The sequence below is a fragment of the Halichoerus grypus genome, chromosome 14, assembly GCF_964656455.1.
Source record: "Halichoerus grypus chromosome 14, mHalGry1.hap1.1, whole genome shotgun sequence".
NCBI classification, from domain to species: Eukaryota; Metazoa; Chordata; class Mammalia; order Carnivora; family Phocidae; genus Halichoerus; species Halichoerus grypus.
In genome coordinates this window covers 92,067,641-92,084,889 of record NC_135725.1, presented here as the reverse complement: position 1 = coordinate 92,084,889, position 17,249 = coordinate 92,067,641, and the positions used below count along the sequence as shown (strand labels likewise).

Genomic DNA, 17,249 nt, shown 5'->3' with positions numbered 1-17,249 from the left:
TGAGCAGGGAGCCTGATTCGGGACTTGATCCTGGGACTCCAGGATCATGACCTGAGCCGAAGGCAGTTGCTTAACCAACTGAGCCACCCAGGCACCCCATAGATTCATTTATTTTAGTTTCCTTTAGCTAACTAATTTAAGGATTAAGGGCTATGAGTTTTCCTCCTAGCTCATTGATTCTGATAGTTTCTAGATAGTTTACAAATTTTGTGCAAGTGGATTCTCCTGTTCTGTGGACGAGAAACCAGAGGAAATTTACCCCCAGGAGTTGGTCCCCTCCGGAACCCCCCGAAAACGCCAGCAGAGCCCAAGGCACCATAACCCACAGGACCCCAAACAACACACTTCACAGAGGGGAAGGTCATGCGGCTTTATTTAGAGTCTTCAGAGAGTAGGCTCCCAGCCTGAGCACACAGACCCAGGAAGGAGGAAGGGGACAGGACCGGGTGGCAGGCTTCTTCTTCGAAAGGACAAGGAAACGTCTGCCTTCTGGGGTGGGCGGGCAGGGTCTGGTTTCTCCTGTGGGGGAGGCAAGCAATGGGGTTTTGCAGGTCACTAAAACAGACAAAGGCAGAGAGCACACTGTTGGGGGAGAGGGGACAGGGGTGGGGGTGGCGAGGATATCTCCCCTTAATAATGTGGCCCCTGGCCTGCACATTCTCGGCTTTCTCTGCCACCCAACCATCACCCAACCCCCCTCCCCATCCTGTTTCCCCTCCACCTCCTTAAAACAACAACCTGAACCCCAAAAGAAAGCACGGGGTCCCACAGGAGGGCACATGCTTGGACCTAAGTGGTTCTAGGACAGAGCCAAGCACTTGACTGGCATTGCCAGCCTGGCCCCGGTGGTTGCCAGGAGGGACACCAGGTCCCAGCCATTCCTGCAGAGGGACCAGGGCCCGACGGAGGGGAGTTGGGGTCCCCTGGGACGCCTCCCACCGTGCATGTCCCAGGACGCGGGGGCAGGGCTGGTACGTTACCCCAGGAGGCGGGTCAGGCAGGAGCTCACCTAGACGAGGCACTGCTCTGTTGGGGGGAGGGAGAGCCGTGGGGGGGGGGTCACAAGTCGCCAGGACAGCCCTGGGCCCAGAGGGGTGTGGCAGAGGGGTGTGGCTGGAGACCCTGCCTCAGGGGCTCTCCACCTCCCACCCCCCAAGCTGGGGGGTCTGGGGAATGGGGGCCACCAGTGAAGGAAGATGCTGCCCTGATGTCTCTAGAACCCTGACGGGAGCCAGAGCTGGGACAGCACGTGGGGGGGGGGGGGTGGCTGCTGCGGGCTAGAGCTCACCCTTGCCCTGGGTCAGGTCCAGGATGATCCGCATGTGCACGGGCAGAGTCTCAAGGGCTCTGTTGAATTTCTCCATGACCTGGTTGTCGACCTTCAGGGTCCTGGCTGTGGGGGGCGGTGGGTCAGTCCCTGGGTTCCAGGGTCCCTGTCCCCTCCCCTTCCTCCCAGGACGGCGTGTGGACAGGAGGAGAGGGCCCAGCACCCTAGGCTGTCGGGTCTCACCCAGCATAGCTGATGTGCTGACCGAGGATGTGTGTATATAACCCCCCAGAAAGGGCTTCATTTGGGCAAACCAGGAGTGTCTCTGCCTTGTGCTACCGGTTTCACTGGCTTGCATTTCATTAAGAACATTACCACCAACAAAAGCTTCTAATTAGTATTAATCTTTTGACCAAGCCAGTAACACTAAGTCCAGCCCCTTGGCCCAGCAGCCATCCTTCTGGCCCCTTTCTCCCCGATTTCTGAGGCAATGTGAGTGGACTTAGCCACCCCTAGGGAAAGACTGGCCACCCCCGGGCCCTGAGGCCACTAGGATGTTGCACAGTCTGCTCCCTGGGTGCCCACGGTGCCGGCCAGGGGTCCTTAGCCGCCGTCCCACTCAGGGTGACCCCGCGCATCGTCAGTGCACACCCAGGAGCTGGCACGTCAGTCTCTGCTCGGGCGCGTCCGTGTTCTCCACGCAGAAGAACAGGTAGTTCTCGTAGTCCGTGTCGAGCACGAAGACCTTGTTCTCCTCCAGATCTGGGGAGAGGAGAGAAGGACCAAAGTGAGGATGGAGTCCTGTCCCCAGGAGCGTCCCTCACGGGTGCTGGTGGGCGTTCCTACAGTCACCTGGACCCCTGTCCTGCAGCCCCCACGGGGCGGCACCAGGTGCAGGCATGGCCAGAGGCAGCAGGAAAGGAAAGGGAGAGGAGAGGCAGGGTGGAGGAGCACAAAGACCCGCTGCAGGTGAGAGGTCTGGTGTGTGGCCGGCCAGGTGTGTAGCTGTCAGGTGGCGGGGAGGGGGGGGAGACGGCAGAGGGGAGGAGGCGAGGCGTGGAGCAGGAGAGCTGCAGCTAAGCCTTCCCGCGTGGCAGGGAGGAGTTGGAGGTAAGGGGGAGGTGAAGGGCAGGCATGATGAGCACAGGAAGGAGAGGCCTGGGAGCAAAGGGGCAGAAGATCCAGGCCCTGGTGCGTGACGGGTTCTGAAGAGGAGAAGGAGGGTCAGGGTGGCCCAGAGCAAGTCTTTTTTTTTTTTTTTTTTTTAAGATTTTATTTATCTATTTGACAGAGAGAGACACAGTGAGAGCAGGATCACAAGCAGGGGGAGAGGGAGAGGGAGAAGCAGGCTTCCCGCTGAGCCGGGAGCCCGATGTGGGGCTCAATCCCAGGACCCTGGGAACATGACCTGAGCTGAAGGCAGACGCTTAACGACTGAGCCACCCAGGTGCCCCCCAGAGCAAGTTTTAAGTGTGAGAAACAAATAGAATTTGCTGGGGAAACACCCAGAAGAAATTTCTATGCATCCTTTGTTTCAATTTTACCACTAAGTTCTCCATTTGTGTTTTTTATAATTCACAACCACCCCCCCCCCCCGCCAAATGTTGCAATTTGTGACAGAGAATGCAGTAGAAGAAGGTGCTCTGCGTCCCCCTCGTGCAGCAGAGTCCAGGAGCTCAGCACGAGGTGTGAGTCGCAGCCGTCCAGAGAGAGCAGGAGGTGGCCCTGCTCCGTGTGGGCCCGAAGAGACTCCGAGAACAATCGTGGGGGAGGAAGCTCTCGTCGACCACACACACACACACACACACGCACACACACACACACACACACGCACACACACACACACGCACACACACACACACACACACACACACACACACACACACGAGAGGCTCAGGGCCCAGGGCTTGGGCAGAGCGCTCCCCGAGTCAGAGCCAGGCAGCCCCGAGCACTCTCCCACTCACGCTCCCACCGGCGAGGACAGCAGCCTCCCGGGGACAGCTGGGGGGTGTGCCGCTCAGAGCCAGCCCACGGGGCTGGGGACACTCACAGTTGATGTTGAACTTGGCTGCATGCTCAGTTTTCTCTGCAAAGACCTTCTTCTCAACACACCCGTTGTCTTCCCTGAAAGGTGGTGATAGCATTGGGGGGTGACACTGAACTTGAGCTGTCCTTGCTATGGTCCCTCATAGCAGACAGGGCTCGTGGCAGGACCTGCCCAGGCCCCCGGGGCCGCAGCCCCACAGCTGACCAGCCGGCCTCCACACGGGCCTCTCTGTGCACTGACCCGGCGCCGCCCTGTGTGGTCGGCCTGTTGGCCTAGAGCCCGGGGCGGGGGCTCCGAGGGCACCGGGAACCACCCACAGGGCGCCAGCTCCCATCAGGACCCTGCCCTGCCCGCCCACCTGCCCACCCACCTGCCCACCCACCTGCCCGTCCAGGAACCAGGCCCTCGCTGGCCCCCAACCCCAGGGTGGGGGGCACACCCACCATTTGCGCAGAATGATCTCCAGGTTGTCCTCGGGGGTGGGTCTCAGCTCCTGGACGTACACCCTCAGGGGGGCGGTCTTGGCGTCCAGGAGGGTAATGTCGCTGGCCGCCATGGCCGTGGAGTGCCACGTCCCAGCCACCTGCGGAGGGGGCCTTGAGCTGCCATCGGGGGCGGGAAGGAGCCCCAGCCCCACGGGGAGCTCGCCCTCACACCCCGGCCGGCGGCCCAGTCTAACTGGGGTGGCCGTCAGTGAGCTCTGGACGACCCTCGGCCATCGACCAGACAGTGGGCTGCACGATTTTCACACTTGAATTAACATGCCTGTGTTCCCCAGGTGGGTCTGAATACACATCATATGAGTTCCCTAGAACCTTCTGGGTCTTGGGAAACCAGGAGACAAGCCGCCCTGAAGACGGAGAGCCGGGTGGGGGTTTCCCGACGTCGTGGGTTCTGCTCGTGCCCGTGTTCCCTGCTGAGGCCCCACTGCCCTGCCCACCCTGCAGCTCACCCCCACCCCAGCCGTCCTCCCACCTTCTGGAGGTCCAGGTTCTCCATGGTCTGGGGGATGACGATTGCCTGGATGCCACACACGAGGGCCAGGCCCAGGGCGAGCAGGAGGCACTTCATGGCTGCGGCTGTGGTTGCGCTGAGCTCCCGGGAGTGAGCAAGGCCGGGCAGCGGGCTCGGGCCCTTATATGGGGCGGGGGACCCCGCGAGCCAGCACCATCCGGGCCCCCGGCCACGCGGTTCCCCGAATCCCCCGTGGCTCAGCCCCAGACCCTCAGGGGGCTTCCCCCACCGGGACAATAGGAGGCCTTCTTCCTCTAAGTGGGAACAGGAAGGTCCCTGTGTCCCCGGGGCCTGGACAGTTCCTGGCAGGCCCCAGAGGGGAGGCTCCGGGGCCCAGTGGGTGCGGGCTGGCCGCCGGCGTCAGGAACACTTCCTCTGAGGGAGCTGCACCTGCTCATCTCCCCACAGCCCCGCCTCCTCTGGGTTCCCCAGCTCTGTGCCATCTGGCAGCAGGGGCCCAGGCAGCACCCCATTGGGAAACCTGGGTCACCAAAGTGTGTCCAAACGACCTTGACAACTTCACCTTCCCCCAGGAATGACCTCTTAAATCACCTTCTCTTTGTGTTCCCAGCAGCGTCTCCGTACTTGTGGACCACACGGAGTTTCGTCTAGTGGGCAAAACGATTAGGACTGGTCTCCCTTTCCCGCTGCCACCACCCACTCAGCTACTGGATAGAAGATGCAAATGCAGATGTGATCCCCTTCACCTTCTCTGTGAACCAAAAGGGAGGAATCTTGATGGTCCCCATTATTTAGGAAACTTGAGGGTTCACCGAAATCTCCTGGAGAACTTTTCAGACCCGCTGAGGCAGGGACGGACCCACCATGCTTGGGTGAAATGTTTTTTGAAAATTGTTTATTGTGGGAAAATACACACGACATAAAATTTACCCTCTTACCCTCTTTTAAATGCACAGCTCAGGGGCGTCCGTGCGTTCACACTGTTGTGCACCGTCCCTCTGTCCGTCCCCAGAACGTGGTCATCTTCCCACACTGGACTCTGTCCCCTAAGCCCTATTCCCAGCCCCCGGGACCCCACTCCTGCTCCCCGTGTCTGTGGATCCGACTCCTCTAGGGCCTCCTGGGAGTGGATCCTTCAGTTGGTCCTTCTGGAGACCTGGGTGGGGGAGGGGCTGCCCCGGGGAAGCCTCATGTTTTCCAGGAGAAAGGTCAAGGTGTCACTGTCCCGCTGGGTGTCAGCTTCGGAAACCTCTGCAGTGGCCAATGTCTCCACGCCCCACAGCCATGGCGTAGCCCCGAGGAGCCTGGCGTTGGCTGCAGGAGGATGGGAGCTGGTGGCCGGTGGGTGGCATCCTGGGGGGTCTCTGCTGAGTGTTCGCTGGAACACAGACACCTGCACAGAAAGACAGCCCCGCGGGCGTACGCCTGGCAGAGAGCTCCCGGGTTGACCCCTGGTTCCAGGATGGGAGAGGGGAGCAGGACCGTGCTCATTACCAAGGAGATCCGTCCGCTTGATCTCTTTGCTCCCCACAAGCTCCTGGAAGGTTCTCAGGGCCTCCGGGTTCTCATCCAGGGTGCAGGCCAGATGGTAAAGGTGGGTCTTCGAAGTTAAGGCAGGCCAGCCAGCCCACGTTGGGGGCCCTCTCTTGGGCAGGGGCCTCCAGATTGTCCTCAGGGTCACGCCCAGGGCTGGGGCATCCCGCACCCAGACATCCTGAGAGGGAGGCCAGCAGGGAACATGTGAAATGCTGCCTAAAGCTGGGGGCAGAGAGGTGACGAGAGGACTCGTGGGAGGGGTCTGTGGTCATCACGTGGGCACCCAGTGGGGGTCTCTCTGTTGTATCTCCCTGCTCCAGCCCAGGCCCTAACTAGCTTGGGACTTGTGGGCACAGAGCCTGGCTCGGGGCTGAGGGTGGGTACACCCGGTGTCGGTGGACGTGCGCAGTGGGCAGGGGCTGCTGACAGGACAGGGGCCGTGGAGGTGGTCCATGGTGCATTCTGGAGTGGAAGCGCTGGGGAACTTTGGGAGAATTTTTTTTTAAAGATTTTATTTATTTATTTGAGAGAGAGCACGAGTGGGGGAGGGGCAGAGGGAGAAGCAGACTCCCCACTGAGCGGGGAGCACGACACAGGGCTCGATCCCAGGACCCCGGGTTCATGACCTGAGCCGAAGGCAGATGCTTCACTGACTGAGCTGCCCAGGTGCCCCAGCTTTGGGAGAAATTTAAAAGCAAGTTTGTCTGAGCGTCATAGTCTCAAAATCAAGATGCAGCTCTGATGGGGCTTCTGGTTTGATAAGCTCTCCAGCAGGGGTCCTCAACCCAGGCAGGAGGACATTTGGCGGTGAAGCCCATCCTGTGCTCTGCAGGACGCTGAGGGATATCCCTGGCCTCCACATCTGCCTCCCTCATCATGACAGCCACGGTGTCTCCAGACATTGCCCAGTGTCCCCTGGGGGCCCTGTTCAGAGTCCCTAGGCCAGGGCACAGCCACACCAGGGGCTGCTGCAGGAGGAAAGGGCAGAGGGTCTCCGAAGTGGGGGGCTGGGCACGCCCCTGAGTGGACATGGCGCTGGGCAGCAGGAATGGTAATTGCAGATGGTGGACAAAATCCCCCCAGGCAGGGCTCCGAGCAGGGGGCTGGGGACTGGCAGGAGGCTGGCACCCCCAGAGGCTATGCCCGGCCTCCAGCTCTTGGCTGGCCCCGCAGACTCCGACAGAGCTGGACGCTCCGATGAGCATCGCCATCTGTGAGTGCGTTCTGTCCATCCTGCTCCCGGAGTACGTGATGGGTGCAGCTTCCCTGGCAGGAAGCTGATGAGGATACCGTGTCCCTCAGCTGCAGGTGACATGAAGCTCAGGACCACACCGCCATCTGCTTAGAGAGAGAATGTGCGCGGGCCGCTCACCGGGGCTGAGGGTGCCGGGAAAGCCCTTCGTCGGGAGCAGTTTGTACTGTGCGTATCCGATAGGCTTCCTGGAGTATGAGCAGTGGGCCTGTGCCCCCAACACAAGCCCAGACCTTCCCCACTCCACCCTCAGGGTGCCCCCTCGTTCCGGGACGGCCCCTCGCTCCCCTGCTCCCATCCATGCCCTTCAACCCTGCCTGCCCGGCCCCTGGAGGCCTGTCCCAGAGCCCAGGCCCTGGAGCCAGGGGGCCGCCACAAGTTTGCATGGGATGGAGGGGTCAGGCAGGTAAAGTTGACAGGTGGAGGGGGTGGTCAGGATCTGATGTCCTGAACTGGACCCCACACAGCCCAGCCTGGGGTCTCTGCCAGCCCCTAGAACACCTCTGAACTCCTGGCCCATCCTCCCCATTGCTGACCAGACAAGGCTCCCAGGACCCGGCCTCCAATGGACCCCACAAGCCCCCTTCCTGTGTGCCCTGGTGGCACCAGCCAGAAGAGGGGCCGGGCAGGAGGACCTGGGGCCATTTCCCGCTGATGAGCTTCATGCACTTCTCTTCCTGGTGCTGTCAAGGCCCTGGGACAGGCCCTGGCGAGGTGGGGTCTCCAATCTTCGTGTTCTTCAAATGGGTCTCCTGAATCCATAAACCTCTCAAACCTCCATCTGCTTGGCTCCCACCTGGCTCACCCACTGACCCCCCAGCCGTGAGCAAAATCCTTCTCTGTTCCTACATGGAAATGATAAGCCACTGGCCTTCCCAGGAGCACCAGCCCCGAGGGGGCGGGAGTGAGGCCACCGGGAGCCATCGGGAGCCTTGAAGCAGAGCCACTGACCGGGCCGCCCCACGGGAACCGGGGTGGGGGGCGGGGAAGCCCGCACTGAGGCGCCCTGGAGGCCCATCCAGAATCCCAGCTTGCCCAGACGGCAGATCACCGACACGAAGGGGTGCAGCTCGCGGCTCCTCTCCTCGGGGATCGGCATGTTCCCTGCCCTGCACTTTATGTACCAGTTTCCTAAAGGCTGGAGGAGGGGGTACGTAGCTCTCAGCGGGAGATGAACACGGGGTAGAGTCCCCCATCCCTGAGGGCAGGAGGATGCCCCACCCTGCCACAGGGAGTGAGCCCACACTTGCATCCCTCCTCTGCCCGGGAGTCGCCCGAGACACAAGAGCGGGGACTCTGGTCACAGGCCACTGGGTGATCAAAGACCACTGGGGGCTGGGAGCATGGGACACACACGTGCTCCACCCCACCGGGCTCTCGCCTCTTCTGGGTGGGCAGGAGTCCGCACAGCATGAGGAGCAGGCTCAGTCCCGCGGCCAGCAGGGCCAGCGGCATGCCCGGGGACCCCCCGTCTGCTCCTGGCCCTCCGGCTGCCTGTGCACCCCTGGCTCTGGGTCGACCTGGAGACAGGGTCCTGCCCTCCGTCACCTTCACAAAGGCCCCTGGGCTTTGCAGTTTAGGTGGTGATTAAATCGTTTTGTTTGGATCCTGTGAATGGATGCTCTTCATTATGTATAATTAGCCCTTGGGGTTGGCTCCTTCCGAGAAGCCCTGTCTGGAAGGGAGAGTGTTACCAGAGCGGGAAGTGGCACATCTCTGAGTTAGGAGCCTGGGAGATGAGAGGGTGGCCTCCTGTGTGCCCTCCCAGCCTCTCACAGCACCCGCCCCGGGAGCCCCGGACCGGCCCTGGCCCCCCTCACTCTCACCTTGGGGCGATGTTCCCCCCGGACCTCCTGGACTCCAGGCAAAGCGTCCAGCCTGCTCCAACGCCCCTCCGAGCTGCCTGCAGCGCCCACTGCGGCTCCCTCACCCCTCACAGGCTGGACTGATCTCCCCCTCAAGTGTACCCTGGCTCCTGCTTCCGTGGTCCCATCAGTGCTCCTGGTGAGACCCTGGGAGACCCCACTGACCCTCTGTGCCCTTTCGTCTGCTACCCACACAGCCCGGGCAGCTTGCCCCACCCCGCACGTCCCACAGCCACGTCCTCCCTCTGGTGCTGCCGTCCCTTCCCTCGTTCCAGGGGAAGAGTCCCCTGACTGAAACCCCCGAAGCGTCCCTGTGTTCCCTGTCCCTCGTTCCTTCTCCATTCTGCTCCCAGAACTTTCCACCGAAGTGCAAGTGGCATCGTCCTGCTCTGGTGCATGTGTCTGTGCATGTGTGCCTTTCTGTGCGTCTGTGCGCACGTGTGTCTGCGTACTCATGTGCACGCGTGTACATGGATGTGCACCTGTGCGCACGTGTGCACATGGATGTGCACCTGTGTGCACATGTGTCCGTGTGCTCATGTGCACATGGATGTGCACCTGTGCGCACGTGTGTCCGTGTGCTCACGTGCACGCGTGTACGTGGATGTGCGTCTGTGCACACGTGTGTCTGCGTGCTCACGCGCATGTGTGTACATGGATGTGCACCTGTGCGCACATGTGTCAGCGTGCTCACGTGCACGTGTGTATGTGGATGTGTGCCTGTGCGCCCGTGTGTCTGCGTGCTCGAGTGCACACGTGTGTCTGTGTGCTCACACGCACGTGTGTACATGGATGTGCACCTGTGTGCACGTGTGTCTGCGTGCTCGCGTGCACGCGTGTACGTGGATGTGCGTCTGTGCGCACGTGTGTCTGCATGCTCGCGTGCATGCGTGTACGTGGATGTGCATCTGTGCGCACGTGTGTCTGCGTGCTCACGCGCACGCGTGTACATGGATGTGTGCCTGTGTGCACGTGCGTCTGTGTGCTCACGCGCACGCGTGTACATGGATGTGCGCACGTGTGTCTGTGCTCACGCGCACGCGTGTAAATGGATGTGAGCAGTGTGTCTGCGTGCTCGCGTGCACACGTGTGCATGGAGGTGCGTCTGTGTGTGCACAGGCATCTGTGCGTGTGTCTGCACGTGTGCATGTGCATCTATGCATCTTTCTGTGTGCACGTATGTGTGTCTGTGCACACATGTGTATCTGTATGTGCAGAGGCCTGTATACATACGTGTGTATATGCATCTGTGTGCATGCATGTGTGTCTGTGTATATGTGTGTGCGTGCACGTGTGTGTGTATCTGTGTGAGAGCGTGTGTGTGTGCTTGCGCATGTGGGGAGAGGCTCCAGAACATTCCTGCGGCTACTCATTTCTTACTTCAAAGTCTGGGTGATTCTACCTCCTCTAGGCCCCAGAACCTTCTTTGAACACTTGATCCTTGGGCCTCCTTCCCCTTTCTGGGGGAGTGTCCACCCATGTGGTCACAACCAGCTCAGAGCTTCCTTCTCTGGGAGGTCTTCCCTCTGCTCCTGAGGAGGGCCAGCGTTCTGTGTGTCCCCTTTCGTGGCTCCTCACATGCCAATGACCCCCTCCATCACTGTTATGTGGCAGGAAGAGGGTTTTGCTGCCGTGGAATCTGCCCTGCGTGTGCACTGCCCACGGTCGGACGCTTCCTGTCACTGGTACTAACAACGCTGCGTGTGATGCCCTTCGCGTCCATCAAGGACCAGCACCTGTCCGTGTGTGCGGTTCCTGGCAGAGAGACGTGAATGGATGAGGGCCAGTCAGCCCCCCCACCCCCCGAGTGGGAGCCGCTCCTGCCCATCCAGGTGGGCCCAGTGTGCGCACAGGCCTGTAAGTGGATGCGGGAGGCAGACGTGAGGATGCGGGGACAGCAGCGGGGGCTGCACGACGAGGACTCCCCCAGACACGGCTGGCCTAGCTGATGGAGGAAGGGCTGCGAGCCAGGGGACGCGGCGGGCGGCCCCGGGATGTGAGTCCCCAGAGGGAGCTGGTATGAATGGTCTGCTGGGATCAGTGCTTTCAGCAGCATGCTCGGCTCATGCAGGGGGGGCCCCGCCGTGCACCAAACAAGGAGGCGAGGGAGGCCCGCCATGGCGTGGGCAGAAGTCGGGAGGCCCACCACAGAAACAGAACAGCGTGCTAAGTGAGAGAAGCCAGACACAGGAGGTGCCCAGGGCATGATTCCTCGCCTATGAACGTCAGGAACTGGCAAATCGGCAGGCAGAGCGCAGATCGGGGCTGGGGGAAGAGGGATGGGGTCTCCTTTGGGGGGATGAACACATTTCATGACCAGAGAGAGGTGGTTCCTGCACAACGTTGTGAACGGTCCAGGTGCCACTGAATTGTTCACTTTAAATGGTTCATTTTCTGTTACGTGAATTTCACCTCAACAAAAGATTGAGAAGAGAATCCGGATTGTCTGGCTGGACTCGAGAGATGGAGCTCTGGCAGCAATGGAGAATTTTCCAGAGCACGGACGTCAGTGCTCAGGCTGGGCCTAAGTGGTGGACTCTGCTCTGACCAGCCCTTTCAGAGGTCAAGCAGAAGCGGCCCCAGCGTGCAGAGCGTCTGCTGGGGGCTGGGGGGCAGGTTTTTCTGGGCCTCCATGAGATGTGGATTCTGTGAAGACCCCGCTGGTTCCCGCCCCATCTGGCCAGTGACTGTCCTCCCTGGGACTCCAGGACCTCCTGGGTCCAGGCCTCCCCGCAAGCCGCTGTCCAGCACAGAGCTGACATCCGGACAGCCTTCAGGCAGGGCTGGGGTCATTGAGAAGAGACAGTCCTGGGGCAGGGCCTGGGCTGTGGTTTTCAGACAGGAAGGCGACTACCAGGGTCTCTGCTGCCTCCCCACTGGGGAGCTGGACCCCGAAAACAGGCTCTGTAGAAGCCCAGGAAGACCCCCGTCCGGCTCTGCCTGCTCACCCTCCAGCTGGAGGGAGGCCTCCTGGGGCAGATCTGCCTAGGATTGTCACCTGTCTGATCCTAGCATCCCCGCCCTGAGTCTCAGCCTCAGACCGTTAGGATCCTGAGCCCTGGCTCCGGCTGCCTAAAGCCCCTTCTCTGGCTCTGTGAGAAGGGACCAGCTACTTAGGGGCAGGTCAGCACCAGGTAGACAAATGGTGCAAGGCCCTGGCATCCTAGGACAGGGCACCATGGATGGGGTGGCCTCCGTGGGGCCTCCCCTGGGGGTACCCGGCTGGATGGCCTCACGCCTTTGCAGGGAAGTGGGGTAAAGAGCGTTGTCCTTACTGAAAACCAGACATGCAATGCCAAGGCTGGCGAGGCCAGGCCCTCAGGCACCGCCCCTCCTCGCCCCCCGGACCGGCAGGGGTCTTGCTCTGCAGCAGGGACCCCCTGCCTGGTGTTTCCTGCCTTTGGGGCTAGCTGTGTCTGGGAAAGGCCCGGGGACACCCGTGACCTGGGACGCCACACTGACCCTGCATGGAAGGAGCTCCCTGTACCTCTTGCCTGCAGGGGGGCTGGCCCTGCTCACCCCTCCCACCACAGGGGAGACCCCTGCTGGCTGTGGGTCAGGCTACTCACTGCAGTGCTGTAGGGTGATTTCGGGAAACTGCAGTGTTCGCACCAGAATATGAAAGCAAGTTCCTCTTGCAGTGGCCCCTCCCCAGGTGTGGAGGGAGGGGGCAGGAGTGGAGACGCACCCCAGCTGGGGTCCCAGTGTCCTGCTGCCCTCATCCTGGGGGTCCCGGGGAAGCCTGGCCTCCTGCCTGCGCCCTCACTCCTGCCATGCTTGCAGCCAGTGGGGAACTGGGAGCCCAGGTGATCCCCACCTGTATGTGTCCCCACCTCTGGTCTGAACCTGCCATCCACAAACCCCTCTCCCCCAAACACAGGACCACCCAGAACCTGAGCTTCGTGGGCCTCAGTCCCGCAGAAATCCCCCCACAGGACCCCTGGGCAGAGTCGCAGGAGCCCCCCCACCGCACCCTCAAGCCCATTGGACTGCCAGGACATCAGTGGGTCCTCACATCTTTCCTGCCCTGGCCTGCCCACCCGAGGGACCCCACAGATAGGCAGAGTCACCAGGGATTGCAGAAACCCTTTATGTGGAAATAGGAGAGGGGTGGAGGGCCGGGGGGTGGGAGAGCGGGGGTGGCAGGAACGGTGGAGCGGGCCCGGGCCCTCGGGGCGGGGGTTCCTTCCACGTCCTGCAGGATGGAGGGTCCTGGGGCTGCTGCCCCGGGGCTGCCGTGGATGTGCCTCCTGCCCTGGGAAGGAGGGGGTGTCAGTGAGGCCAGGGGGGCCTGGGGGCTGCAGCATGGGGTGCCGGTGCGGGCTCGAGGGGGGCTCCAGCCCTTGGACCTGAGCAGTCAGAAAGGGAAGGTTCCCCCAAGGCTCCCTACTGGGGTGAGAGCATGTGACAAGGTGACTTCCATCGGGGTGGGGGGCAGAGGAGGCGCAGGGATGCAGTTCTCAATTCTGGCTCTGCCCGCACCTGGGCAGGGTCCCCGAAACTCCAGTTTCCAAAAGGACACACAGCCAGTGACGGACCCAGGAGATCTGAAGTATGGTCACCATATTTCTGAATCTTTTAAGCAACTCATTGGGTAAACAGAGTCACAATGACCATCTTGGGGCGAGGATGGATTTCACACATTGGGGCCTATCGGGAGGTCCGTTGCCCCCTTGCACACCAGCCCATGGCGTGCTCACTCAGAAAGTGTTTTCTAGCTGCCCGGGGGCTGCTCTAGGAGACCGAATCTGCTGGCGATGCTCCCAGTGCTGGGGTGGCTGTCCCTGCCTGGCCCAGGTGGGGGGCAGACCCCATGGCCTCTTGAAATCCCACTAACTCCAAGGTGATTTTCGCACATGTCCTCTGCAACTGTCCACTTACCTTAATCTCCTCTTGGAGAGCACGTTTCTGTGGGAAAAAGGAAACACACATGATTCAGGAAATCCCAGGGAATCAGTCATGGCCCCAGGGCCCTCACTGGTCAATGTTTCAGCTAGCCCGGGAAAGAGCAAAGCCCAAATCAGATGCAGTGTGTTCTCCTAAAATGTCACTCTGCTGACAGTTCCACTGGGGGGCGCAACTGGGCAGGGCCGGGCAAAGGCATCCTTCTTACCCGTCTGTGTGGGTTCCAAGATCTTCTGGTCGAATCCCTTGGCTCTTGTGAACTCCTGAAAATTCTCCAAGGCCTCCTGGTTCTTCTCAGGGTCCCTTCCTGTTGGGGAAACCAGGAGACACAAGGCTGAGGGGTATGACCGGGAGGCCTCTCTACCCCAGCCTGGGCGGAAGCCCGTGCACCCGCCTCGGGGCTGGACCACAGGGCCCTGGGCTGGGAGGAGAGGCGCTGGAAAGGCAGGCCAGGCAGCTGTGGGCATCTAGCGGGAGCCCATGCGGCAGACCCAGGAGGAACACACCTGGGCACCTCCGGGGAGTGGGGAGCAGCTGCGGGACCAGCCCCACCACAGAGGCATTCCCTTCCCAGGGGACCCCAGGGAGGAGTGGAGCTGCCCCCGGGTGCAGCGTGGCCGGCTCCCTGACATTTGAGTCCCTGCGCCCACAGTAGCCCTCTGCTCTTACTGGGTTTCCACCGCAGGGACCTGGGCTGGGCACCCCGATCCCGAACCCTGGGAATGCGTGCTTCCCATCAGGAAAAGCAGCCAGAAGGAGGCTGCCACCTGGAGAAGGACGGAGGGGAGGGAGAGGGTCTGCAGGCGCTGGGACGTGACCCTCACCCACGAGCTTTGCCATTCGGACGTGCTTCCCCTGGAACTCGCTGTCACGGTAAAGAATGTAGTAGTCCTTCACGGGCGATGGCCTGTGTACACCACCTACTTGCCATTATCTGTGGGAGGGCGCAGCACACGTCCTGGAAAAGCCACGTGATTCTCCAGAAAGAACCCGCGCTCCCCCAGACCCAGCTTGGCAGACCGCCCAGCGTCCGCGCACTCCCAGGCTCCCCACACAGGCCTGAGCCCCGCACCCCGCACGCTGGGTCACAGAGCGGTTTCAGGCGTGCGGTTTGAAGAGCTCGGGGCCTGGGGCGCTCCGCCCCCAACCACCAAATATGACTCTGCTCTTCGCCCCTGACATGGGCACAGCCAGCACCGGAAGCCCCTGGACAGGCCAGTTCCTCCTGGGGACAACTGCGTCCCACCTAGTACTTGGGGTCTGGTGTTTGTGTCTGTAGGGCGATTTGGCTCAGAGAGGAGACAGTAGGATTAAGGGGTCAGACTCCTCAGGCCGCAGCCCATCCTCTCCCAGTGTGGGGGGCGCGGCCCGGCTCGGGCCCCAGGACTCACAGGCCGTGTATTTGCCGGGCTCGGAGGTTTTCTTCAGGACCACTTGCATGTCCTGGCACTGACCGTTTATCCTGGAACACAGTAGCCACTTGGTGACCGCCCTCGCTGCGCCCCTCCCACCTCGAGCTGCCTCAGGGCAACGGCCCGTGCTGCCCTGGGTCTGAGACTGGGTCTCTGGCATCTCCCACCCCAAGTCCCGGCTGGAGCCTCGGTGCCACGTGGGGCAGCTCCCCGGGGCTCCCCCAGGGGAGCGGAGGCGCTGTCTCACCCCCAATCAGCCAGCCCTGCTCCCCCAGGGCGTCTCCCCTCCTCCGTGCCCCCCGCCAGTGAGGCACCCTCTCTGGCACTGTCCCCCAAAGCCGCCCAGTGCTGAGTGTGAGGAGGGGGCTGCCAAGGACATCGGCGTGTTCTGCTTGTCCCACCCAGACGTTGGCTCTCCGGTATGTGTGTGTGCGTGGGGGGGGGGCTGCCGCTGGGGGCGGTCACAGGCCACTGGGCCGCTGACACTCACAGCATGGTGATCTTGACTTCCAGGTTGCCCCCCTCCAGGGCTGTGAGGGTCGTGGGAGTCACTGACTCTGGCTTATTCTCAGGCATCTCCAGGTCTGCAGTCATGGCCTTCAGATACCATTTCCCTGACACCTGGAGAAGAAGGTTTCCTTTCCTCAGGGCTCAGGCTGACCCCCTCCAGAGTCCCCTTCCTGCTCTGCAGCCCCAGGCTCTCCTCCACCCCCAGGGCTGGAGGCACGAGCATTTCCCAGCTCACCACCCTCCCCAGCAAATGCCCAGCGCCCTTGCCAGACCCGCCGGCGGCCAGCCCCTGCAGGCCCCTTGCTCCCAGGCCCTCTGCCCCCGGGGCTCATCTGGCATAGACCCCTTTTGCTCTGTCCACTCCCTCAGGGATAAGGGTTGGTGGCTGACCCTAAAACATCTCCCCTCTCCCCGAGCCCCCTCCAGCCCACCCTGCCCGATCTGAGCCTCACATCTGTGGGGTCCTTTTCTGAGGCAGGGGGATCTTGGGCCTGTAGGATAGCAATGAGGTTGAGGCCGATGGTCAGGAGCAGGGTCTTCATCTCTAGGGGTCTGTGCTCACGGCTGCCAGCAGGTCGCTCGCTGGGGCTCAGACAGGCTGTGCCTGCCCTTCACACAGACACCCTTTATACCGCTCAGCCCAGGGCCCCCAGGAGACTCGGCACAGACAATTGACCACTCCCTTCCCGGCCATAAACCGTGGCCAATTCTGCAGTGGAGTGGATAAAATGTCATTATTGTTGGACCAAACAACTCTTGTTAACCACCACGGATCATTGGAGAAGGGCCACTGGCCATAGGAGCAGAGTTGCTGATATTATCCTGGAGGGAAGCGAGCCTGAGTGCAGGGGGTGGAGGCGTTCTGTGAGGGACACTGCCGAGGGGACCCGCAAAGTGCCATGAGCATCCCCTCCGTCCCCACCGACTGGGCAGACTTGCCGCTGCCAGAGAGGGAATGCAGGTTGGACCAGAGGGCTGTGGGCTTGGTCTCACTGACCCTCCTGGATCCCTGGGCAGGCTACCTAACCTTGAATTCAGCATTGAAAAAGAGGGACCTCCTGTGTGAACACGACGATGTGTGTATTTAAAGGGCTCATCTACACTCCTGCCGAGACGTGTAAGTGGGCACTTTGACCTACCCTCTGTGCTGCACGTACAAAGCAGTGATCGATCAGGAGTAGAAGGGGAAGCCAGGACGGCAGGTGGAAATAGGAATGTATGTAATTCGCACACACACGCACATGCACACATGACATCACACGCACACACGTGTGTATGTGCACACATGACATCGGGATGGGAGGGAAGCACATGCTAGGGCCTGGGGTGGAGGGACGTGGGAGAGCACAGGTGCAGCTACAGAGCGGAGGGAGACCAGCCGCCTCCGATCTGACGACGTCATCTCTGATTCCCCGCACATCACAGCGGGACAGGGCAGACCAAACACAATTTTTTTAAAAGATTTATTTATTTATTTGAG

The 17,249-nt window shown here is 61.3% G+C and overlaps 2 protein-coding genes across 2 annotated transcripts; both read right to left on the bottom strand.

Annotated features, from left to right (window-relative positions):
- Nucleotides 1-1,277: 1,277 nt before the first annotated feature.
- On the bottom strand, nt 1,278-4,385 carry LOC118555417 (beta-lactoglobulin-2-like). Its single transcript, XM_036123543.2, has 5 exons — nt 4,290-4,385; nt 3,758-3,897; nt 3,318-3,391; nt 1,919-2,029; nt 1,278-1,393 (listed from the first exon to the last, which is right to left on the bottom strand). The coding sequence occupies exons 1-5, from the start codon at nt 4,383-4,385 to the stop codon at nt 1,278-1,280; spliced, it is 537 nt and encodes a 178-aa protein (XP_035979436.2).
- Nucleotides 4,386-13,008: 8,623 nt separating this feature from the next.
- Nucleotides 13,009-16,311, bottom strand: LCN1 (lipocalin 1). Its single transcript, XM_078061303.1, is given in 8 exon segments — nt 13,009-13,197; nt 13,824-13,850; nt 14,003-14,154; nt 14,672-14,758; nt 14,761-14,781; nt 15,239-15,309; nt 15,750-15,880; nt 16,222-16,311. Coding segments are annotated over 8 exon segments (768 nt in total).
- Between the last annotated feature and the right edge of the window lie 938 nt (nt 16,312-17,249).